Genomic DNA, 24925 nt, shown 5'->3' with positions numbered 1-24925 from the left:
CTTATTTCCAGGCAGCGGCAGGTTGACTGTCTGGGGAGAAGCACGAGCCGGATCGGGGCTCTGTGCCGACAGGGAAGAGCACTTTGAGGTTGACCGAGAGCCCACGCTGGACCGGAACCAGAAAGTGAGGGGTGGGAAAAGCCAGAAGCGCAAGCGGCTGAAGAAGGACCCTGGGAAGAAGATCAAGAGAAAGAAAAAAGGTTTCGTGATGCTCGTTCGTGATTGCCAGGCTTGCCTTTGCATGCACGGTCTGGCTGGGGATGGACAGCAGCCTCCCCGCAGCCCAGCCTGAGCTCTGCCTTCAGACTCGGGTTCCGTCTCCTTCCATTTGGAGCACTAACTCTGCCTGATCACGTTTTATTTTCCACACTCAGCCTGCTGGCCGAGAGGGCCTCGAACTGACTCTGCGCTTCCCCCTGCTTTCTCTGTCTCTGCATTGTGTAGAGCCTTTTCACTTAGTAACTCCCTCAGTTCAAATTTCTAATTTCTTCTCAACTGGGAAAAAAAAACCTCGGCAAAAAATCCATAGCAAAGTCCTCATCACAACCAGCCCAAATCCTATTATTCTTTTGGTTCGCTTTTTAATATCTGCATCTGTGCTAATCAGGGCGAAGTTTAAAGTTACGTTGTGTTTTTAAATCAGAGGCAACATGGGCGTCACTTAAGCCCTCAGGATCTCTCCAGATCTCGTGAACCCCTCGTGTGCGGTGCCTTGTAGATTGCCCTTTCGGAGTCTTCATTTGGGCAGTATTTACAGTGAAGGAGGGCAGCGAGAAGACCAGTGTCCAGGTTTTAGGCCACTTTCATATCACCTCAGTGGTGTGTGTGTTTTCACAGTGATCTGATAGCTATAGCTATTTCAGCTGAGAACAGAATATTTGAACAGGAACCTGTTTGCAGTGGTTTATTCGGCTGGTGCTCACAACAGATAGCCTCACGTCAGCTGAAGCAGCCTCCTCCGTTCAGCCTGTCCAGATACGCCTAAGATCGATTGGCTCGCAAAGACCTGAATGCATTACAAGGCAAAGTTCGGTGGTGGTGTCGATTTGAATCTAAATGCTGTTGCCCACTTTTCTCCTGCCCTCATTTGGAAGACACTCACTAAACAAACAGTCTTTTGGAATTGGCGGTAGCATATGGCAGCATATGGCGTCTGCCTGTGAAATTGCCACCAGCGTCTCCCCGAGGGGAAGAAACTTTGGGAAACCCAGTGGTTGAGAGCTCAGGGTTCCAATCCTGTCTGCTGCTTACTAGGCTCTGACTTTGGGCAAGGAGCTGTATCTCTCTGTGTTTCAGATTCCTCAGCTAGCAAATGGGGATAATAATTGTATCCTTCTCATAGGGTTGTTGCCAAGTATTATTTTTAATTATAAGTGAATATATGTAAAAAGCTTAAGTTTGGCACCTAGTAAACATTCCATAATGTTAGTGATTGTTATTATTTAGGTAGTAGCTACTTTGTGCCAGGTGCTGCGTGAGGTGTTTTATACCCAGCCTCGTTCACTCCTCAAGGCAGCCCCGTTGGGTGGGCCTTGTTGTCTCCACGATGCGCCAGAGTTTGCACAGCATCTCTGAGGTCGCAGAGCAGGGAATGGTGGGGACCCACTTATCCAGAGAGCGCACCCCAAGCAGGCTCCCTCGGCTTCTGTGCGAGGTGCTTTCAAAGGGCTCGGTGCCTCCAAGGGAAGGATCAGAGATGGGCAGATAACTAACAAGAGGCTGCATCAGGCTGCCCAGCCCGTTGCCATGAAGTGTGACCAAAGAGAAATGATGAAAGGGGTAAAGAAAGTCTGCCAGGATGGGCTGAGTCTTGTGAATAGTTTACGTGACTCCCCGCACGATGAGATTCTGATAACCAGTACCTTGGTGCAGTCTGACCTGCTGGGTAGGGACCCTTCCCCTCTCCACAGTGACAGCTCCAAACTGGTTATTAGAGGCCCCCTCTCCTCTTCCCCTCTTAGAAGAGCTCCCGGAAGAAAAAAGCAAAAGGCTGCGTTACCACGACGAGGCCGACCAGAGCGCCCTGCAGAGGATGACCCGGCTGCGTGTCACCTGGTCCATGCAGGAGGACGGGCTGCTTGTACTCTGCCGGATTGCCAGCAACGTCCTCAACACGAAGGTTCGCGGCCCGGCGCCCCCGCCCCCTCCCAGCCTCGGGCCCGCTGATTTGCGAGTCCCTCTCGTTGTGGGACCCACGTAGGGAGGCTCGTGCCTGGGACCTCTCATCCATCCCATCTACTCCACTTGGCCACTGGGAGAAGCATTTCCCAGAATCCTAGCAATGGATACCACGCTCGTTATCTTTTTTTTTAATTTTATTGGGATATAGTTGATTTACAATGTTGTGTTAGTGTCAGGTGTATAGCAAAATTAATCTGTTACACATATACATATATCCACTCTTTTTTAGATTCTTTTCCCATGTAGGTCATTACAGAGCACTGATAGAGTTCCCTGTGCTAGACAGCAGGTTCTTCTGAGTTATCCGCGCGCCCGCCATGCTTATTTTTGCACATCTGTTTCCTGGCTTCGGCTCGCGCGTCTATGTCTTTGCCTGGCTGCAGGCCACACGGCTGAGAGCTGTGCTCTCCCTCTCTCTTCACCAGGAATCTGACCCTTCCCTGCTCCCCGCCTCCCACCCTCATCTGCCTGGAAGACTCCTATTTATCTTTCAGTAACTGCTTATCATCTCTGGAAAGGCTTCACTGATCCTGCCAAAGGGAAGCAGTTACTGCGCTCTCGCTCTGCCCCTTGGACGCGTACATTTCACGCTGCTCCTTTGGCTTCTGGCGCCTCTTGGCCCACTGGAGTGACTGCTTCTAGAGGCAGAGAGACTTCTTGTTTTTGTAGCTGCAGCCCCTCGCGTGGTGCCTCCCGCACAGTAATCACTCTGTCCGTGCGGACCAAGTCAGCATGGGACGGTGGCTGTCCCCGGGTTCACTCCCCGCCTCCCATGCCATGCCGAGGCGAATGTCCCATCAGGCTGGTTCACAGAAGCCACCTGGAGCGTGGGCTCTGCCAGTGTCCCGTCCAGGGCCCCTTCCAGGCAGTAATACCGCCAGGCAGAGTAGGTGAGGCGGCTTCATAGGAGCCCCGTTTGTGTTTCCTGTTCTCAGCCATACCAGCCAAGAGAAACCCACTGAGAGGTCTGATGCTCTCTGCCTGCAAGCTCATTAAATCCCTTTTCTTGATCATTGCCCCAGATTTTCTTATCCCTCCACCCCTTCCTCAATTCCCACCCAATCCCTTCTGCCAGGAGGAACCCGAAGGCATGTTGCTGTCCCTAGTACCTGGCTTTGTCTCATCACAGCACTGATGGGAGAGGCCTCTCCCCTCCCCCCCACCCCGCCCTCCACGCAGCCGGGGGAGCCAGGAGAGCCTTGCACGGACCCTCCACTCACTCGCTTCAACTTACATCAGATTCCTGGGCCCACTCCTGCTGGGGCGCTAAAAAAATAACCCTGTCATCAAGCCCCTTCCTTACCTGGGCTGTGCCTTCCTGCATGTGTTCACTGAGAGGGTCTCCTGAGTCTGTGACTCGGCACGTTCTGTTTCCACTAGTGTAACCAGAGCCGTACACAGAGCGTTCTTGAACGTACACAATGGGTACTTAAACCTCTAAAACCATCTAATGAAATGCATCTTCTGTACTCCTGACCTCCTGTGACGCATTGCCCTCCAGTCAGTATTACCCAGGCACCCTCCGAGCACCTCTGCTAGTCACCAAAAGATACTTTTCCCACTGGACCTGGAGGATTTGTCTTATTCCTCTCTGCCCAGCACCCACTCAGGGCCAGGCGCGTGGTCAGTGCCCAGTAAATGTGACTGAGTAAATGCGTGAGGTGACAGTTTTGAGTGTCCGCTGAGGAAAGAGGCTCCACAGAGCGTATTCCCCCTCCTTTACATTAGTGACCCATAACGTGGGCTCCGAGGATACTGATTTTGTGTCTTGGCTTAATGTTTGATCCAGGTGAAGGGCCCGTTTGTCCCCTGGCAGGTCGTGCGGGACATTTTGCACTCAACCTTGGAAGAGTCTTTGGATAAAACATCCCATTCGGTCGGACGAAGAGCTCGCTACATAGTCAAAAATCCACAAGCCTACCTGAACTATAAGTAAGCCTCCTTTGAACTTCCATGACTCCAAGATGAGGGTATCCCAATGCTTCTAGTTCATTCTTTACTCTTCTTTCATCCCATTTGCTTAAGAGTCGGCTGTAAAATCCAGATAGATAAAATCTGAGTCGTCCAGTAGCACATCAGTAGTCTGTTGGAGACTACTGGTGAGATTGTCCTTGATTTTGGGGGGCTGGGTGTGATTCTGGGCACTTTCACATTCAAGGTCTTATTTACACTTTAGAACAGCCTTGTGAGGCAGGTGCTGCTCTCCTTTGTTACAGGTGAAGAAACAGGCTAAACAGGCTAGGTGACAGCGCTGAATGTTACCTCTTCACCTCACCTGAGTAGCATGTGGTGAAAGCAGAGGCCTCCGCCCATTTCCACTAGGGTTTCAGCACTCCAGAGCAGCTCTTGATGTCTCTGTGTTAGTGGCCCATCACATAGCTCACTCCAGAAAGAAGCTAGACAGGAAAGGGATCACTGGACCAAAAGCACTCGGCCATTTCCTCAGCAGAGCCGGGCGTTCCCTAAAGACGTGAGGGCACAGCAGCTGACCAGGAGCTGCAAAGCCTCCCCCATCGTCAGTTGCCGGAGAGGCTGCCCTGCCGTCCGTGTCTCTCAGGGCCAGGGTGTAAAGCCGTCGCCAGCCCCGTCAGACTCCTGCAGCTCCCTCCTTCCGCCGGCGTGGGCTCGAGTGGGGAAGCCTGGCGGGTGGTGTGGGAAGGTACCCGAGTGTTGCAGCCGGCACGAGGGTGGGGCCGGGAAGCGGAGCTGCTTCCACCAGCTGATGTTCGGGCCACGGGTCAGTGGGAGAGCGTGGCTCCGGGTTGATTCCGAGCCCTGGGCTGCCTGCAGTCAGCCAGATTGCAAGGAAAGCAGCCCAGCCCTGGATTGCAGAGGAGACTCAGCCCTCTGCCCAGGCTTCTCAGTCTCGGCGCTGCTGACATGTGGGGCGGCTCGTTCTCTGTTATGGGGCGTCCTGGGCACTGTGGGGTGTTTAGCAGCCTCCCTGCCTCCACCCCCGAGGTGCCAGTGGCAACCCGACCCACCCCCCCCACCACCAACTGTGACAATCAAAAATGTCTTCACATGCCCCCCGGTGGGGGGGCAGATCGCCCCAACAAGAACCACTGGGTTAGACACACCAAGGGGCCTTCCTGTGTGAAGCCACTTCCCCAGTGCGTGGAAGACTCTTAGAATGTTCTGTCTGAAAGGGCTCTGATCACCTGGTCCAAAGTCCTCCTTTTTGCAGAGTGGAAACAGGCCCAGAGAGAGCGTGCAAGTTGGCTGGGGTGACAGTGAGCTGGCAGTGAAGTGAGTTCTGGAACTCGGGTTTCCTGGCCCCTGCCTGACGCCCTTCCTCTTGTCCCGCAGCAGCCGGGGAAGGGGGACATGAGGTGGCTGCAGGGTGCGCAGGCCCAGGTCTCCGTCCACTGCAGCTCAGAGCTGTGGGACCTGGGACGGGGCATTTATCCCCTTAGAGGCTGCTGTCCCACCTGCCCTGGCCCTTGGCTTCTGTGTGACCTCACGGGCAGGGGCAGACCCTACACCTCACTGAGCTGTGAAGTGGAATGACAGTCTCTACCTTGCAAGCTCTTTATGAAGGAGCAGCTCCAGCTTTCAAAGTGTGCAGCTCCTAGGAACCCAGCAAACGCTGGTTGTCTTTCCCTCCATTTCCCTTTGGGCAGGTCAGGCTCTTTTGATGCCTGGAGGTGTGAAGATGTGTGCAGTGGACAGAGTGCTGGAGGAGGCTGGAGCTCTTAATACCAAACACCAGGGCCTGTTTTTAAACTTACGATCCTCTTTGACATAGGTCTCTCCTGTGGTCCTGGCCAAATCCCCGTGAGGGCAGGCGGGTGGAGGCTACTGTTCTCAGTTTGCACGTGGAGGACAGAAGCTCAGAGAAGTCGAGATGTGAAGCGTGAGCACTAACAGGCCGACCCCAAATCCTTCATTTTCAAAAGCTATAATCACCCAGCAGGCACATAAGCAGATCACACTTCATGTTTACCCAAAGCCAGAACTGTTAGGACAGAAATCTTCCAGTGGTTCTGAACGTGGGCATCGTTACATTGCCCAGACTTCACTGCGCCCTGCTCTCTCCACAGGGTTTGCCTCGCCGAGGTGTACCAGGATAAGGCGCTTGTTGGAGATTTCATGAATCGAAAATGCGACTACGGAGACCCAAAGGTGGGCCCCGCGCCGTGGTCGGGCTCAGCCAGCCCTGAGGCAGGGATTTCTAGGTTCTAGTCTGGTCCTCTGGGTCCCACGGTGCCTCTGCCAGCCTTGCAAACATGGGCTTTTCCCCTGCTCATTTGGGAAATTGACTTGTCAGTTCTTTGGCTGTGGCCCTCACTTGATCTGGGTCCAGCATCAGTTTTAAAGATGATTAGAATTTGCCATGTCTCTTTGCAACGCTGCTGTGACTTGGGTCTATTTTATTAAGAAAATAGGGTTGCTCTTCAGAAATTACAAACAGATAGACTTCTGGAAAGCTCGTGGATAGGCCATGAGTTTTTTGTTTTTGTTCTTAATTTTATTTAAAATTTTATTTTTATTTTTGGCTGCATTGGGTCTTCGTTGCTGTGCGCGGGCTTCTTCTCATTGTGGTGGCTTCTCTTGTTGCGGAGCAAGGGCTCTAGGCGCACGGGCTTCAGTAATTGTGGCATGCGGGCTCAGTAGTTGTGGCGCACGGGCTTAGTTGCTCCGCGGCATGTGGGATCTTCCTGGACCAGGGCTCGAACCCTTGTCCCCTGCATTGGCAGGCAGACTCTTAACCACTGTGCCACCAGGGAAGCCCGGCCATGAGTTTTCTGTGGGCGGGGCCGGGACAGTGATTGACAAGGAAGGAAGCTGTCTTTCCAGACCCAGGCTTCTCTGTTCTGTGGCTCAGAGTCTGCTCACCCCTCACTCATTGAGCTAACACCGGACTCTGCTGCGTGTATGTCCGGACTTGTGCCAGGCGAGGCCAGTTGAAATGGAGCCACAGGGCAGTGGGACGGGCAGAGAAGTAAATGCGCACCGCAGAACAGCGCAGCCACCCTGAGAGAGGAAAGCACAGGCCGCTGAGGTCTCAGAGGGAGAATTAGGAGTGCTTTTGATGCAGGTGACGGAAAAAAAAAACGTGACAGGGGCTTAAGGCTCTTTTTTCCCCATGTGCCAAGCAGCCCGGAAGTAGGCCGTCCTATGCAGGTGCAGCAAAGCAGAGATGTCCTCGGGGTCCCAGGTTTATCCTGTCACTCCGTCCCCATTCCTGGTGGTCAGCTTTCCATCCTCATGCTGGTCACCTCATGGCTGCCAGGTAACTGCTGGTGCTCAGTCCTCACAACTGAATCCCAGGGCAAGAAGAAGTGGGGAGAGGGACCTCGTATCAGGGAGGGGACAGCCTTTCCCAGAAGATCCGTCCTGACTCACCTCGGGAAGCTGGGCAGGCTGTCTCCCCACACCAAATTGGGGCTGGCTCCACTGCTAAGAAAGAACGGGATGAAGGAAGTAGGCGACCAACGGCATCTACTACAGAGGGCTTTTCAAATGTGTCACCACTGAGCCCAGACTGCAGAGATGAGGAACCAGCCGAGGAAAGGCAGAGAAGGACGGGGGGCAAGGTGCCCCATGGGAGGACGGCAGCGAGAGGCGTCAGGGAGGAGTGTGAACTTGTCCTGTAGCGCTGGACACCGGGTGACAGGGTGACGGGGTCGGTTTGCTGGCCATACCATGGAGGATGAGTTGGAGGTGTGAGCCTGGGGGTGGTGAGGCAGTGAGGGACCACGCTGTGATCCAGGTCTGCACTGGGATGGTCGCAGGTTGGGTACAGAGGAGGAGGGGTCTGGTTTGGGGTTCACGGTTGAGCGTGGCGGTGGAGGCCGACTTGCACAGGTGAGTCACAGAGGAACAGACCTGGGGGGAGGGAGGCGGCGAGGGGACACAGGCCTGCTGTTTGGAGGAGACTGCACAGGACACGTTCGGGGCTCCCGTCTGGGGCTCGGGGGAGAGTGCTGGCGGCGCAGGTGTAAGGCTCTCTCCATCTCCGAGTGAAGTGGCGAGCATCTGTCACCTTCCCGGGGGGGCTGGGGAGGCAGGAGGGCACAGGAGACAGTGTTTCTGTCATTGTCTCTGGGAGGTCGCTGCAGAGGGAGTTTGCTACAAGATTTTCCCTCAATGTGTCTTAGTGAAACCTCCATTCAGGGAGAAAAAGGGCTTAACATCTCATTCTCTCATGTTGAAAGGTTTGTGCCAGCGAGTTTAAAGAATTTGTGGAGAAGCTTAAAGAGAAGTTCAGTTCAGCCCTAAAGAATCCTAACCTTGAAATCCCAGACACACTCAAGGAGCTGTTTGCCAGGTAAGGTTCCCTTGGGAAGGTTCTGTGTGAACCTTGGGGCAAGAGGAAAAGTCACCGGCCAGGACCGCCACGGGTGTGTCCCCCACCAGCAGTTCCACTTGACCTTGCAGCGAACTCTGCACTACCCTTGACTCTGGACACCCTCGTCTCCTCTCATGGGCGACTTGAAAATGGGAGGCACTGCCATCCCTCGCGCCCCACCAAGCACTCCCTTCCATTCCATGGAGGCCCTGCTCTGACTTAATTCTGGCTTACTCAGGTATTTGAGTCCTTTTGCTGTGATGGCTCATTTTAAGCACGAGGAAACTCTGAGATGTACTTAACTTCCCAAGGTCACAGTGCTAGTGAGCCCCAGGCCGGGATTTGAACTTAGGTAGGTCTGACCCCAGAGCCCCTGCTCTTTCCAGCTCAACCACTGGGCATCTGGAAAAGAACATACTTGGGTTTGAGCCCAGACCTGTGAAACTTGAAAATCTTGAGTGCTGTGAACCAGACCTTTTTCCGCTGCTTGATCCAAATGTGAATCCCTTCTCTTCACCGTCCTCATCAGGATAGTCCCTCTCGCCACTGTATTTCCACATTTCTTCCATCCATCAGGTCCCACTATGAACTGCGTGGTACCTTTTCAGTGAGCCGTCTACATTTCCGTTGGGGATCTCGTCCTTTCATTCACCCAACAAATAGTTTATGTCGTGCCCACTGTGTGCCAGAGCCAAGGAGCGATTTGTAGCCGTTTACAGATTTTGCCTTCGCCACAAACTCCTCCCCAGAACCCGCAAGTGGCATGGTTTCTCTTCAGTCTTGAAGATGTTTCAAGTGGCCTGTTTACCTATATATAATTTCTGTTCCCACATATTTTCAATAAATGTGTGGGCAACTTTTAGTTATAAAAGAAGAAGTTTAAGAGTTTTAAATAAGAGTTCATGACCCATCTAGAGGAGAGAAAAAAGTTCCAGCTGTAACGGTTTACCACTGAATTTGATCTTGAGCATTCTGGCAGGCAAAGCAAAAGAGAAGACGGTTCCAAATATTTTCTTGTTTGACCAAAATCAGGTCACGTTTTTCTGAAAAGGTGCTTTGTCTTGTTCCTAAATTTTAGGAAGAATTGACGATTGCAAAGATGAGTTTTGACTTTAGTTTTGTAGAAACCAAAGAAATGTCTCAAATAGATGGCCATGTTTTTTTGTAGAGTTCTACAATTTACTTCTATATTTATTTGCTTGGTATGAACACAATAAAACAATATTACTTGGAGCTCAGAAAAGTAGATCAGGGATTAACCTGTAATCCCATCGCCTAATACAGCTATGCCCTGTGGGGTGTTTTCTCCCCACCTTCTTCCTTATGCTTGTTTTTCATCATGGTGAGCCCACAGCTGTCTGTCCTCCTCCAGTAACACTTAACAGTCGCTCCCTGTGAGTTAACATCTCCTTGTTGCCTCAAAATGGTCAGTGAACGAACACTCCTCATTTCCTCAACCCTCATTCTTGCAACACACTCAATTCGATGGGCAGAACGTGGTGTTTTCTCATTTTAATTTACACATACATGTTTCAATTTTAGGGACTTTACTATTTTTTCCACCATGTTAGCCAATCAGTAACCGCCTCCCGCGAGCATCACCTTGGCTATGGGAGGTCAGCTGGGCTCTGTTCACAAGTTCTTCTGTTTCCTATGCAGATACCGAGTTTTGATGATTGGAGATGAAAAAGATCAAGTCAGGAAAGAGGATGAACTTAATAGGCAAGTACTGACAGACCCAGTGCCTTTTCCTCGGCTGCTTGATTGGGTTGTCTGCAACCTAGCACAGGGTCATCTAGGGCTGAATCTAGCCTGGCGCCGATTTCTGGAAATAAAGTGTTATTGGAACACAGCCACACCCATTGCACGTGTAGCCTGCACTGCTTTCACGCTCTAACGGCAGGGTTGAGTGGCTGCAACAGAGACCATTGGACCCAAAGAGACTAAATTATTTATTATTAGGCCCTGTGTGGGGAGAGTGTGCCGACCCCTCGCCCCGCCTGTCCCTAGCCCGGCCTGAGGACGGCTTGGGGAAGGGATTTGAACTCCTAGCCCATGAACTTCCCAAGCAAAAACTCCCTTGGGACTTCCCTGGTGGTCCAGAGGTTAAGACTTCACACTTCCACTTCAGGGGGCACCGGTTTGATCCCTGGTCGGGAAACTAAGATCTCACATGCTGCGCAGCGCGGCGAAAAGTAAAAAAAAAAAAAAGAAAGAAGCCTCAGCCTTTTCTTTCCATCTTGGATAATCAATATTCAATTTGATTTTTAGCTCTGTATTCAATGAAAAGCCTATTCTCGTTGGAGAAACAGTTGTTTAAAATCAGACAAAAAGAAAATCTAAGTGCTAACCACGTGAGTTAGTTGTCATGAAAACCCGATTCCAGGTTATGTCACCCCTTACCCACCAGACTGAAACTTTTTCCCTGTGAAAATGGACCAATCAGTAAGGCATAAAAACCATCATTTCTTTTGTTTTGGTTTATGACTAGTTTGGACATTCGTATCACTTTTGTGAGATTGAAAATTTTTTGAGACCGAATCTACCCAAGATGAGCGGTGCCCTGTGGCCTGTGGGCTCACGTGGCCCTGTTGCCCCGTCTCTTTCAGTGTGGATGACATCCACTTCCTGGTGCTCCAGAACCTGATCCAGAGCACACTGGCCCTCTCGGACAGCCAGATGGAGATCTACCAGTCATTTCAGGTGGGTGTCGGGGACGCAACGTCAGCTTCACAGCAGTGCTCTGGAACTCGGGGCCTTTCCCAGGCCGGGCCCTGTGAGGTTTCCACCCCTTCACTTCTTCACTGCAGGGCCTCAGAGGGCCTGATTGCCCCTGAGACTCTAGCCCTCACTCTGTTCATCTTTTCTTTTTTTTTTTGGCTGCACCGCGCTGCTTTTGGGATCTTAGTTCCCCAACCAGGGATTGAACCCAGGCCACAGCAGTGAGAGTACCGAGTCCTAAACCCTGGACCGCCAGGGCACTCCCCCGTTCATCTTTGAAGTATGGGCACAGGATCTGGTGACCTCCAAAATCCCTCCCAGCGCTGAGGTTTTGAGTCTAATATTGAAGGCAGAAAATTAGGCAGAAGAGGAAATGAGCCTCTCAAAAGAGCTGAGAAAGTAATTGGACTACATGGCATATCTTTTCCAATTATAACGGACAGATGTCAACATATTTTGATTGCTAGATATCGCCCAGTGGGAAAGCTGCCTTTCTGCAGGCGTTGAGTCATATATCTCCTGAGAACTTACTAGAACTGTAATGCTGCTTTATCGTGGCCGAATGAGGATGAACGAGAAAGGCGGATCTCATTCAGCCCCGAGCTGAGCCTGGGAAGTGCTCTTTTACAAGTGTGAAAACTTGAGGTTCAGAGAAGTTGAAAAGCCCATGCCCAAGATCCCAGAGCTCATCCATCTAACCTGAGTCTGTGTGGCTCCAAGCCCCCAGCAGAGGGGCCCTCTCCCCGAGCCCGTGCTTCCCTTGTTTCTAAGGATTGCAAAAGTGTGTTCCAAGCAGAGCCTGTCTACTTTTTTATTTAGTCTCTAAACCCTAAACTCAGCTCTTCAAGCCAGTTTGGGACATGCGGGGAAAAAAAATAAGAAAACAAAAGCTGGTGTTATTTCTCATCCCACTGATCTATTCAGACGGGTGCTGTCCCACACTTTGTGGGGATGCCTCAGAGTCAACTGGAGAGCTCTTGTGGCACGTGGGCCCCAAGCCCCACCCCACAGTGTGCAGTCAGGAGTGGAGGGGGCAGGGCCCTGACGAGCTCTCCTGCCCAGCCGGGGTTAGAGCTAGCAGGACCTCGGGGGGTCAGTCCAAGCCCCCGTCACACGAGAAAGCCCAGCCCCCAAGTTATGGCAAGAGCCTGGTCCCTGTGTCCCAGCCAGGGCCGTGGCCTCATTTTTCCTTCCTCCAGCTCCATTTCCAGGTGGGGTCTGAGCAGTAGGGATGGTGCCAAGGGGCTGTCACTCTCCCTGACCACCCAGGGTGTGGGAAGTTGCATGAGGGAGAGCACCTGAGCCCAAGGAGGACACAGGGCCCTTCTTCAGGGACCCCCTCCCCCTGGCAGCAAGGAATGGGAGGTCATTAGGGATGAAGTCAGGGAATTCCCTGGTGGTCCAGTGTTTAGGACTCCACGCTTTCACTGCCGAGGGCCCGGGTTCCATCCCTGGTCAGGGAACTAAAATCTCATAAGCCACGTGGCGTGCCCCCCTGACCTCCAAAAAAAAAAAAGAAAAGGGATGAGGTCAGAGGCCACCCGGGATCCTACCAGGCTCCCTGCAGCCCCGAGCTTCCGGGAAGTGTGCTGCAGGAAGGTGGACGTCCTAGGCACCCCAGGTGGCGGTTCACTGTGTCTGTGACAGCCCAGCCTCTTGGGAGTCTGACGGGCTGTGCCACACTCCCCGCTCACTGTACGTGGTCTGTGCGCTCCTGTTCCACGCCAGCGGCTGTCTAGGGGGTGTGCCCATCCTCGTCTTCACGTGGAAGAGACGAGCAGAAGGTGCAGGTGCTTCCCAGGAAGCTGGATTCAGCTTCCACTTGCGCTTGGGGGGAAACAGTGATGACCTAGCGGCTGCTCCCTGCTTCTTCCCTCCGCCCCGCTCAGTCTTTCCCCATCAGGCTGCTCGTCCGTGCACCAGGACTGACGTAGAGGTGGTACCACTTGACTCCCAATCCCCCGGCCACTGGCTCGAGGACGACACCTCGTCCTCTCCCTGGTCCTGCCACTCCCAGCAGTGTGGCCTCGGAAGATCCCTCGAAGTCCGTGAGCCTCAGTCTCCTGTCACCCTCGGGTCCCGGGGTCAGTGCAGCAGAGAACTTTCTAAGCCAGGATTCTCAGACCATGCCTGCAGGTTTTCTTGGCCAGTGCTTTGAACTTTCCTGGAGGCTGGTGTGTACTCGACATTCGCTGTCAGTTGATTGAACCAACGCTGTTCGGAAAACTGGAATGACGGGGCTGCCGGTCCCGCAGTCCTTTGAGCTGCCCCTCCTCTGGGCGGGATCCACATCTGCGAGCCAGGGAGCCATGGCGGCATGGCCCACGGGGGGTCCTCTGCACCCAGGACCCAACACCGCCCTCCATGTGTGCCCCATGCTGGGTGCCAGGCACCTGCTGGGGCAGCAGTAAGAGTCGAGTCTGTGTTCTTATGGAAGAGAGTGACAGTGAATAAACAAATGAGATCATTTCAGGTAGACACAGTTACTACGGAGAAAAGGAAACAGGTTAATGTAACTGAGTTGACTGCAGAGGAGCAGGACGGAGGAGGATTTGGCCTTTGAGGGGAAGTGTGTGAGCTGAGAGCCGAATGTTAGGGAGTCAGCCACGCGGGGACTGGGGGAGTGTGCTGTCCCAGAAATGGGAGCGGGAAGTGCAAAGGCCCCGAGGCGGGAGTGCCTTGGCTTTTTCAAGAAACGTCAGGAGGCCGGTGAGGCTGGAGGGTGGTGAGCAAGGGCTGCACTTATTGTAGGGTCGAGGCCGGGGTGGTGGGCCGGGTCCCACTCACGGGGTTCTCGTCAAGCCTAGTGAGGACTGGGAGTTCCGCCTGCAGACAGAAGCCATCGGGGCTTTCGAGGCAGGGAAGGAACGTGTGGTCTGATTTAGGCATCAAAGGGCTACTTTGGCTGCTATGCAGAGTGGTCGGGCTGGGGGCAGGGGGCAGGAAGCAGCAAGAATGGTTGGCAGGAGGCCATGGGGAGAAATGATGGTGGCATGGCCCAGATGGTGGCAGTGTAGATGGCACAGACCAGATGCGTCTGGGAACATATTTTGGGGGTAGAGCCCAGCAGACATGCTGATGGGTTAGGTAGGGGTAAGGGATACAGTGGTATCAGAGATGATTCTGTGTCAGCTCCCAGCGTCTTTGCAGCCAGAGAAATAGGCATGGGGCGCAGCCCGCCCTTCCCTGCAGTTGCCTGTTCTCTGTACTCTCTGAGGTGACGTGAAGGTGGGTGCAGGCCGACCATCGGGATGTGGGCTTCCTCCGGGCTCTCCCCCACCGCCAGCCGCTTCCTCCATCGATGATCAGCTGTGGCTTTCTGTGCATCCACGTCTGGGTCTTCCCCCCGCCGGCTGGAGAGCCCTGTTCACGCACGGCCTGCTGTGTTACAGACGTTCCGCCTCTACCGGGAGTATAAGGACCACATCCTGGTGAAGGCCTTTGTGGAGTACCAGAAGAGGAGCTTGGTCAACCGGCGCCGGGTCAACCACATGCTGGGCCCCAAGAAAAACCGCGCTCTGCCCTTCGCGCCCATGTCCTACCAGTTGTCCCAGACCTACCACAGGTGAGCACGGGGAGGGCAGGGCCTGTCTGCGGAGAGGGGCACAGGTGAGCGGAAGTGACGGGCGTCCCTCTTCATCAGAGAGTAGGGCGGCCTGGGCCTCTTGTGGCCTCGTGTGCGAGACGCAGCCTCTGGGACCAAGTTTCTCATCAATGTCTGTCCTCCCTTCTATGGGAATAAGGTTAATGCTTGCTGTATTTTGTGTTGGGGTGTTTTACCAATTTTGTAGGTAGTTTGTTTCCCTTTTTCCCATCAAATTGGGTAAAATGAGTTTCTAATAATTAGACCAGCTGAAAGTGCACCCTCCCGGTTGGGCATAACCTCGGTCCTAATCTTCACGGCTCCGAGCTGTACCAGGCTGCCTGCCTTGCAGGCTCATACACTTCATTTGGAAGCCATCATGTACTTTCTGTTTTTTTAAGTAGCTCTTTTTATATATAATATATATATAAATTTATTTATTTATTTTTGGCTGCGTTGGGTCTTTGTTGCTGCGTGCGGGCTTCTCATTGCGGTGGCTTCTCTAGTTGGGGGGCACGGGCTCTAGGCACGTGGGCTTCAGTAGTTGTGGCACGCGGGCTCAGTAGTTGTGGCTCGCGGGCTCTAGAGCGCAGGCTCGGTAGTTGTGGCGCACGGGCTTAGTTGCTCCGTGGCATGTGGGAGCTTCCTGGACCAGGGCTCGAACCCGTGTCCCCTGCATTGGCAGGCGGATTCTTAACCACTGCGCCACCAGGGAAGCCCCATCATGTACTTTTTAGACCCAGTTGACGGCACGTCAGCAAGAGGTGGTTACAGGGTCTGGAAAGTCACCCCTCTGGACAGAGGCGAGGGCTTGACTGCAGGCTCTGAGTGGAGACTGTGAGATTGAACACACGCATGTCCCCTCCCCTCTGTAGGGGTTCAGGGCTTGCCTTGTGTAAAGATGATTACAAAAAGCACATTCATCTTCCCCAATTTGGTACCACGAGGCCTGGGGTGTTGGGTTAGATGAAAAGGTGCAGCACCTTCATTCGAGATGGAAAACAGGGCTTCCAGGGAGAAGCCGGTGTGTTTAGTGTTGACGGCAAGATTTGAAGTGCCCTCAGCCCATCCGCACCAAGGCCTCCAGCATCCCGTCCTCAGAAAGGCCCTTCCCTTCTCTTTCTGTGTAGGATTTTCACGTGGCGATTTCCAAGTACCATCTGCACAGAATCATTCCAGTTCTTCGACAGAATCCAGGCTGCCGGCAAGTTGGACCAGCCTGATAATTTTTCCTTCAAAGACCAGGATAATAACGACTCCACAAGCGACCTGGTGGCATTTTCTTTGGATGGCCCTGGAGGACACTGTGTGGCCGTCCTGACCCTTTTCTCTTTGGGCCTTGTTTCCATGGACGTCAGGATCCCAGAGCAGATCGTTGTGGTGGACAGTTCAATGGTGGAGAACGAGGTCATTAAGAGGTAAGAGCCGGGGCAGCCGCTGGGATGCTGCTCCGAGCACCGTCGGGGGCTTTGGGCACCATCACTTCCTCTCAGGCTGTGGCATCTGCAATTTTATTTCCTCAGTCATCTGGTTTTTATTTTCAACGAACACGTGCTGCGTTTCTCTGCGTTGTGCTTGGCATTGTGTGGGTATTTGCCGTACAAAGACAGTAGGGCCTCGGCAGTGCCTTCCGGGAGCTCCCGGGTCGGGGCGTCATGTGTCTGTGAACCAGGGATTCCAGTACGGTGTCCAGTGCAGCACCTCCTGCTGGTGCCTCTGGGCGCCGGGGGAGCCAGAGGAGGGGGTGACTGGGCCGCGCCAAAGAGAAGGACCCAGAACAGTGTGGCACGGAGGGTGGGGTAGGCAGAGCAGGGGGATCGTTAAAGGTTCCTTGAGGCCGTTAATAGCTGAATTGGGATTTAATGGAAAAGCAGGCATTTTTGGACAGAGACTAGGAAGGGTTTCCAGGCCGAAGGGACAGCCCTTGCAGAGACACAGGTATAGGGACGGGGGGCGGGGGGAGGGCGGGGTATGGAAGGTGGACGAGGGGGATGAATCTGGAGCGCAGCCTGTGCTGACCTGACCTCACAGCCGGATGCCAGGGCCGCGTCTGTGGTCAGAGTGCCGCTCTCTGAGGGGGCGGCCAGACCAGCAGAAGGCTGGGCTGGGCCCCGTCGTCCAGGTCCGTTTTCTGCTCCTAGCCTGGGAAAGGACGGCGCCTTGGAAGAGGACGAGGACGAAGAGGAAGACCTGGACGAGGGCTCGGGGGCCAAGCGCCGGAGCATCGAGGTGAAAGCCCGCCAGGCATCCCACACCAACTACCTGCTGATGAAGGGCTGTTGCGCCCCCGGCATCGTCAGCAACCGCAACCTCAACCCCAGCGACAGCATCGTGGTGAACTCCTGCCGGGTCAGGCTCCGGCTGCGCTGCACCCCGAAGCCCACCGGGCTCGGGCCTGCTGGTGAGTGCTCCCCCAGCTGCCCCGTGGCCCAGACCTGGGGCTCATGGCCAGGCTCCCAAGGCCACGTGCGGCAGCCACCACTGACTGAGCCAAAGCGGAAAACGAAGGAAAAGCCCTCCTCTCCGTAGCAGCCGGCCCGGGGGGCACGCGTCCTGAGTTGCCCACTCACTTGGGGAGCCCTGGGCTGTGCCCGCTGTGTGGTTAGGGCCCACCATGGTCTTTTTACCTGCGTGTTGCCTTCTGACCTCTTGCTGTGAAGGATGAGTATTCTGCTTATATTCATTATCTCTTATCTCCTTTACTTCCAGTTTTTACACTTCTCTGAGTTCTTCTATTGATTGCCTTTGAGACGATAATGACTTGCTTAAACATCCATTTCCTGCACCCTTAATTTCTGGCAGTCTCTCCTTCCTCCACATAAAACGAGAATATTAGGGCCTCGTCCCTGCACTTCTCTTCCCCCTTCCTACCCCTTTCCCGCTCTGTCTGACTTGCCTTTACTTTGGCGTGTTGAGGTGTTTACCTTCACAACTACAGTCAGTATTCTGTGCTGTGTCAGGAGCTTGGCCCAGGCAAAAATGTGATGACCTGTAGCCTGTGGTCTGAGCAGAGACACCTTGTACAGGAAGCACCAGAAACCAGCCGTGTCTGGTGTGAACGAAAGTCGGGACTTATGGAGGGGTCCCGGCGTATCTCACGGGGTCTGAGGAGCCGTGGACATGGGAGCATCAGGAAGGGTGGGGCCCGGGCAGCCTGAGTGGAGGACCACCCCGCTCCCTCCAGAGCTCTAGGGTTCTGGTTCTCAGACCCCAGCCCCAGCTTTGTGCCCTTCCCTGTGAGTCTTGAACAAGAGAATCATACTGGCCCTGGGGATCCAGTGGGCTGCAGTCAAGGGCCCAGGGCAGCATGTACCAGGAACCCAACTGCCAGGGGCCCAACCGTGTCCACCCAGAAGGCAACCCCTGGACATTTGGGGAGCAGTGAGTCGGTGTTGGAGCATGACCTGCCTCGGCATCGCTTGTACACTGGTCTGGGGAGGGGAGGGGAGGGGCTTCTCAGGGCTGATTCTGGTCCTCCTGGTCTCCACAGTCACTTCTCTGGAAGAGCTGATGGTGGGAACCTCCTGCCTCCCTGACACATTCACCAGGCTGATAAACAGCCAGGAGGACACCTGCAGCTTGGAAGAGTTCGCCCACCAGGTGGCGCTATCTGGGTACAGACCCGGAGACGTGTCGGCTGCCCTGGAGGTCCAGGGGGCCATCGCCGCGGCCGGCTGCTTTGGGGTGGACAGGGCGGAGTTGAGCCGAAGGTTCTCGGCCTTGGCGAGGGCGGACGGGGAGCGCTCCCGGACCTTCGAAGACTACGTCCAGGTGAGCTGCGCTCTCAGGTGGCCTGTGGTAGCCAAGCCAGAAGTAGCAGCTCACGGGCCAGACGCACGCTGCGGGTGGGCTTGGCTTGGGGCATGTAGTGGAATTTTTTCAAAAGCTGGATTAGTTGTCAACATTGAAGACAGGAGATCTTGCCTGAAATTTTGCCAGCTTCTCCTGAGCGTTAGAAGGTCTGGCCACTCTGGGCCCTGTTCAGCAGAGCTGGCCGAGCCCCCCCACGCCATGGGCCTTGTCCTCCCCAGCTCTCTGCTGTCTCCAGATACCCTGCACCTGGTCCACAGTACTCACCGCTTCGTTAGCGCGAGTCTATGCGCCCGACGCGCAGTGAGGCCCGACAAGCCGAAACGTCGGAGTTTGGAGGGGGGAAAGGTTTACTGCAGGGCCCTGCAAGGAGACAGGTGGCTCATGCCCCAGAAAGCCCCGAGCTCCCTGAAAGGTTTCAGCAAAGCATTTTTAAAGGCCAGGCGAGGCAGGGGTGTCGCAGGGTACGTGATCAGCTCGTGTACAGTTCTCTGATTGGCTGATGGTGAGGGAACAGGGCGGTGTCACAGGGGTTAACATTGTCAGTCCTTAGGTGCCAGTAGGTCTGGGGACTGCAAATTTAAATTTCTTCCATTTGATGGGGGGGTGGTTTCACATCTGTAAAACAACTCAGGAAAGTGCACCAGATACTGTTACCTGGGTACTTCAGAGAGGAGCTAAAGCAGAGGGTATGGGGGAAAGGCCTGCCCCGCAAAGGCCCCATAGGGTCCTGCTTGGTTACAGCTTTACCTGCCTGGACCCATTTTCATCAGTGACCCTTGAACCCAAAGAATGTGAGAAGAGTTGGACCTTTTAGATCAAGTGCCCCGGGACCTGGCTTGCCCTCCCGCGTGTCAGCTGTTATCGATGTTGCGTGTTACTGATGTTGCGGAGGTGCCTGCGTTGCGTGTGTTCCTGGGGCGAGGGCGGCGGGGGGGAGTCGATACTTGTCATTATCAAAGGAGTTCTTACCCATGCAGGAAATACAAGAGGGCTGTTGAGTACCTTTCACTTGGTCTTGGATTGTTCTTAAAACTCATGGTGCCTCTGGGGCCCTGGGAGGGAGGGTGAGGATTTTCCCCAGGCAGCGGATCCCACTGACTGCCAGAGGCGAGGGGCAGGCAGCTCCCTCTGTTCCCTGGTGCCCAGCACAGGGCCCTAGTGGCACATGCGCAGCTGACCCTCCCCAGACCCGCATGATGTGGGTGTGAGTCCTGCGTCCAGGCTGTGAACAGGGGCAAACTCCTTGAATCTTGACTTGTGGGTTTTTTAATATAAAAGAAAAAGATGTTGGTGAATCCCTGTGTGCTGCCCAGAGTTGGTGCAGCTCGTACATAAGAACAAGGACGTGGGAAGAGGGCGTGGTGAACGAGGGAAGGAGTCACTGTCCTTCGCTTGGGAATAATTATGGCTTTTGCAGAAGAACTTGGTAACCCTCGGGGTGTTAAGTCTAGGAGGAGCTGGCCAGGCAGAAGGAGACTAGTAAGGTCACATCAGCTTTGAGGGCGCAGGCGGAGCCACCTGTCCTGAAGGAGCTGGGCTGGCCACTTGCTCAGGACGCTTAAACACCTCAGGCAGGGGAAGGGGACCCCGATGACCCTGGGGATCCCTACGGACGCCGAGTGTCTCCTGCTTTTCCTAGGACCTCTTAGAGCAACAGCAGGTGCTGGAAGTCGGCGGCAACACCGCTCGCCTGGTGTCCGTGGCCTCTGCCGAGCCCTGGCTCCTGCACTCGGTGCGGCTAAAAGACAAAGAGGAGGGCACTGACCCTCAAAGAGAAGATCCCCAGGCCAGACCCCCTGAGGGGCCTTCCAGCGAGGACGACCCCTCTGAGAGGCAGGCACCACCTTCTCAGGGCCCCCTGAGCGCCAAGAGGAGTGCCAGCTGGGCCAGTGCAGATGTGGACAGCCAGGGCGGGGGGGCCGACCCCGAGAGTGCCCTGGAGCCCCCCACAAAGAGGCCCACACTCCAGGACGTGCGTTTGGCCCCCAGCCCGGGGCCCAGAGCAGAAGAAGAGCCAGAAACCCAGGTGCCTGCCCTGCCCACCACAGCTCCTGAGGACACAGGCGTAAGGGAGCCTCCCCCCAGAGCATCGGAAGCCAGGCAGGAGGACCAAGAGGGTGTCGGGGTACCCAGCTCCCCAGGCCAAGAGCAGCTGAGCTGTCAGGCCCAGCTTCCAGAGGGCCCTGAAGACCCCAGAGGTACCAAACCCTGTTCCCCACCCCACCTTCCCCCACCCGCCCATTCTCTGTCACGGGGCCTGATGGGGAACCTGCTGCAGCCACAAAAGGGGCCTTTACATCAGCTTTTCACGGTCTCGACTTCGAGGGGGAAGCTCTTGCCTGTTGACACTCGTATTTCCACTAGAGGGCAGAGGCCTCAGACGCTCCTAAGCCGACCTGTGAATCGTGAGGATGCGGCGCTCTTTTGGTTCTGGAAAGAGGTGTTTCCTGAAGCATCCCTGTCAGGAAGCAGAAAGGAGAGGGTCCTGCCTCCCCAGGGGCCTGGCAGGGGCCCTGTTTCCCTCTCCCCTGCTGTAACCCTCTGGGATGTTTTTGCCCAAGGCTTTCACACCCCCAGCTCTGTGGTCGGGGCGCCAGGCGCGCGCCGCTCTCCGGCACACTTGCACCCCGCCACCTGTCCTGTGTTGTCCTGGGCGTGCAGGCTTTGCCCCCAACGCCCCGCCGCCCCGGGAAGAAGGCTCTGAGGAGTGGGATTGCTTTTGCTTTGTTCACTGCTTTATCCCCAGACCCAGAAGGACTTGTGGAATGAATGGGGGAGGGAGAGATGAGCCTCACCTTCTTCAGTCTCCCACACCCCTTCTCTCTTGTCAGGTTTGGCGGACAGTTCTGTGGCCGGGGGCCTCTCCCAGGCAGCGTGGGAAAGGTGAGTGTGCTTCAGACTCACGTGGCCTGGGCCGGGGGGAGCGGTGAGGGCCTTGGGGGTTGTCCCCGGGGTCCAAGATTAGTTATTACGTGAAGGTCTTTCACAAAGATCTGTCTGGCACAGGGGTCCCGGACACGGGAGGGACTGTTGGTCCCGCTCACGGGGGGACCAGGCAGGTGCTCCTTGCACGTGGTGGACGAGGGCCAGCAGTGCTGACTGCTGTAGCGCCCGGTCCGTCAGGAACAGTGGGTGTCACAGAAGCCTTTCTGGCGACGGGGCGCCTGCCCCAGTGTGTACATCACCCTCAGCTTGGCGGGGCCGTGCTCTCCCAGCTTAGGTGTAGCCTCCCGCCAGGGTCCAGTCACGCGGTCGGAGCCAAGTGTCCAGCTACCCTGGGGCCTGTCCCACGCCGGGACCCTGTGTGTCAGACCAGTCACTGGTTAAGCTTTTAGCAGAAACCTTCTAAGGAAAGTGTGTCTGGAACCCCCGTATACAGCACAGAAGTAGAACTTTTGAGTACAGACCTGAGAGCTTGGTCAGAAGGGGAGGCAGCCAGTGGCCCGGGTCCCAGATGGAGCTGGAAAATCCAGAGGTCCTAGCTCTTCCCTGCCCCCATCCCCCCACCTCCACCAGTGTGCGGTGATGTGGGTCCGGCGCTTGTGGGCCATGGGGCTGGGACCCCGTCTGTCCAGATGGGAGGGGAGCAGGAGGTGGAAGAGCAAGAGGGAGACGGTCCCCAGCCCTGAGTCCCAGGCCAGGCGCCAGACCTCCCCGAGCCTTGGTGTCCCATCCCCGGAGCTGGGACCACGCGGGAGTGGCTGTCTCCCCTTCCCCACCGAGTCTGACGCCCATGTGCCCACCCCACAGGGACTGTGAGAGCGTCCGCTTCATCGGGCGCCCGTGGCGCATCGTGGACGGCCGCCTGAACACGCCTGTGATCAAGGGCATGATGGAGGGCGTGCTGCACCACATCATGACCAGGCCCGGTGTGCCCGAGAGCTGCCTGCTACAGCACTACGAGGGCGTCCTGCAGCCCCTCGCTGTGCTCGAGCTGCTCCAGGTGTGACTGGGCTCGGGGAGGGTCCTCACTGGGTCCCCGTCCCCCACTGCAGCTCCCTCTTCCTGGGTCTGGGCTTGAGTCTCAGAGGGCCAGGGGTGGTGGGCGCATTGGCCGAGCTCTAGGGTGTGGCCGCCACGTACAGGCTCGGCCCGCGAGGGGGCACTGGCCTCCTGGCAGAGAGCCAGGCTCCTCAGAAGAGCCTCAGGCCCCAGGTGTCCCCCGCACTGCTTACTCCCCCACCCCCCGTCAGCCCCGCTGCCCTCCGAGGCCGCGGTGCTGGCCGAGCCCCATGCCCGCTTCTGTCCTCCTGCCTCTGGCCTCTGTGCCCTTTAGCGCTGCTGGCGCCCAGCCTCCCACATCCCCCACCCCTGCCCTGGGTTCGTGTCCCCAGGCCGTCCCTCACAGCACCCTTCCCCAGCCCCGAGCTGCTGCCCAGGCCTACATGTCGGCGTTCCCGGGGTCTTGCCTCTGACCCTTTTTCTCTAGACCAGGGCTCAGAGGCTCACAGACCCACAGGGACAGGTGAGTAGTGAGTGACAAGCCCCCGTGGGTGGCAGGGAGAGCTGGAGACGTGCTCGCGGCCTCCTGAGGGCAGCTCGGCCTGATGGCCGCCGTGCGCTCCGGCCCTGTGTGCCCTGGGCCTCCAGCTCCTCAACAGAAGTGGAAACGGGAAGTTCAGTGTGGAATTCCCTGCACTTTACAGCAGGTCTGGGCCAAACAGCACCCCAGCTGGAAGCTGGCCTGCAACCCCTGCTCAACACAGGGCCACTGTACAGATGCTGGTCACGCGCTTCTCTCTCTTGCCCTGGGCTTTTGCCTAAACCCCCCTGGTCAATTCCTACTCGTCTCTCAAGGCCAGGTTCAGGTGTTTGTTCTGGGAGCAGCTCCAGGCACAGAGGACGTGGTCCTCGAATGCCCCTGTGAACCGGTCTGTCTGTGTCGTCTGCAGGGCCTGGAATCCCTCGGCTGCGTTCAAAAGCGCCTGCTGAGAAAGCTCCCGGCCGTCTCGCTCTTCTCCAAGCCGGCGGGCGGAGAGGCAGAGACGCCCCCCAGCCCGGGCGGGAGCCCCATGGTCTTCTACGAGCCCACGCTGGACTGCACGCTCCGCCTGGGCCGCGCCTTCCCCCACGAGGCCAACTGGAACAAGTGGGTCCACTTCTGAGCCTCCTCTCCCGCCGCCGGCCCTGAGGAGAGGGTGTTCTCTCCTGGGGGGCCCACGTGTGCGGTGCAGCCTGGCGAGGTTGGGGCATGGGGGGCCCTGCGTCTCGCCCGCTACACGGGGACACAGTGTGCCCAGCCTGCGGCCCCGCCTGTGGTTCCCAGCCTGGAACTCTGGAAGGAAGGCCACCCACCCGCCTGCCCAGAGGCCCTTCCGGGGCCGCCCTAAGGACTGTGCTTCATCAGCCCGGGACCTGGGGGAGAGCTTGGAGACACTGGTCCTGCCTGCTCTCCTCCTCGTGTTCCCGATCTCTCTGGAACCTGGGTTGTGGGGAGCGTCCTCCAAGGGCTTCCGAGGCGAGGCTGCCCAGGCCCCGAGCCTTCTGTACGGACATCCACTGGCCAGTGAGGGGTCAGGAGCTGGGGGCCGCGGGGGTCTGCCCCATCCACGCAGACCTCGCGTTCCAGATTCCAGCCACCCCGCCGCGGAGGACTCTCCCTGCTCCCTGGAAAGCCCTTGTGGCCTGAGGGCCAGGGCCTCTTGGGGACGTGTCACGGAGCAGGGCTGGGTGCCCCACTGCCGAGGGCCCGGCAAAAACTTGCTCCTCTCCAGGCAGCACCCCTGACCTCTGGGCTGGGGCTGAGCCTGTGACCCGCCTGCAGGCCTCCTGCCACCTAGGAACGGGGAGTCCCGGCGGGTTTGGGGTTTATTTTGTTCTTTCAACCTCTTTCCTTATTAAGAAAAAAAAATCCCCTGGCATGTATTTATATATTTTTTAATTAAAGTGAAGTAAAATGCAATTTGTTGTGTGTGTCTCCTAAAGAATCTTTGATCCCCTGGGGGCTCCTTGTTTTTCAACCTCGGAACAGCCGGGAATAGATGTTGCCAGTAAAACCAAACAGGCGGGGTGCTGGGTGCAGCCTGACGGCCTGCGGCTGCCTTGGAAGCCCATCCTCCCACTCAGCTGGGCCCGTGCCTGTCCCTTGACAGGCGTCTGGCAGCGCCCAATCCGGGGCAGGCCTGCGGCCAATCGGTGTGGCCCACGATGCCAGCAGGCCGCAGAGGTCTCAGGCCTGGGACATGGATTTGGCCCGTGGCTGTTCTCTTTAGCCCACATTTCTTTTTCTGTTGTTTTTTTAGTTACCAACATTTTTTAAAAATCGGAGTTTTCACATTTTAAAAAAATCCAGATCTCTATCTTCTCTTGAAAGATGAGAAACCTGGTAACAC

The 24925-nt window shown here is 56.0% G+C and overlaps 1 protein-coding gene across 4 annotated transcripts in view; it reads left to right on the top strand.

Annotated features, from left to right (window-relative positions):
• Nucleotides 1–24495, top strand: part of GTF3C1 (general transcription factor IIIC subunit 1) — a 72536-nt gene extending 48041 nt beyond the window's left edge. For all 4 annotated transcript variants that reach the window (XM_061210303.1, XM_061210304.1, XM_061210302.1 and 1 more), the window contains 15 exons: nt 12–200; nt 1962–2119; nt 3971–4113; nt 6225–6306; nt 8343–8455; nt 10136–10198; nt 11086–11179; nt 14590–14762; nt 15911–16198; nt 16922–17181; nt 18271–18551; nt 20233–20791; nt 21425–21476; nt 22344–22536; nt 23486–24495. In XM_061210303.1, coding sequence (XP_061066286.1) covers nt 12–200; nt 1962–2119; nt 3971–4113; nt 6225–6306; nt 8343–8455; nt 10136–10198; nt 11086–11179; nt 14590–14762; nt 15911–16198; nt 16922–17181; nt 18271–18551; nt 20233–20791; nt 21425–21476; nt 22344–22536; nt 23486–23698 — 2861 coding nt within the window. In that variant the 3' untranslated portion in view covers nt 23699–24495. The remainder of the gene's footprint in view (nt 1–11; nt 201–1961; nt 2120–3970; nt 4114–6224; nt 6307–8342; nt 8456–10135; nt 10199–11085; nt 11180–14589; nt 14763–15910; nt 16199–16921; nt 17182–18270; nt 18552–20232; nt 20792–21424; nt 21477–22343; nt 22537–23485) is intronic.
• Nucleotides 24496–24925: the final 430 nt, after the last annotated feature.

Source organism: Eubalaena glacialis, chromosome 13 (genome assembly GCF_028564815.1).
Source record: "Eubalaena glacialis isolate mEubGla1 chromosome 13, mEubGla1.1.hap2.+ XY, whole genome shotgun sequence".
In the NCBI taxonomy this organism is placed as follows: Eukaryota; Metazoa; Chordata; class Mammalia; order Artiodactyla; family Balaenidae; genus Eubalaena; species Eubalaena glacialis.
Note: the sequence above shows the minus strand (reverse complement) of the source record. Positions and strands in the feature narration are given on the sequence as shown.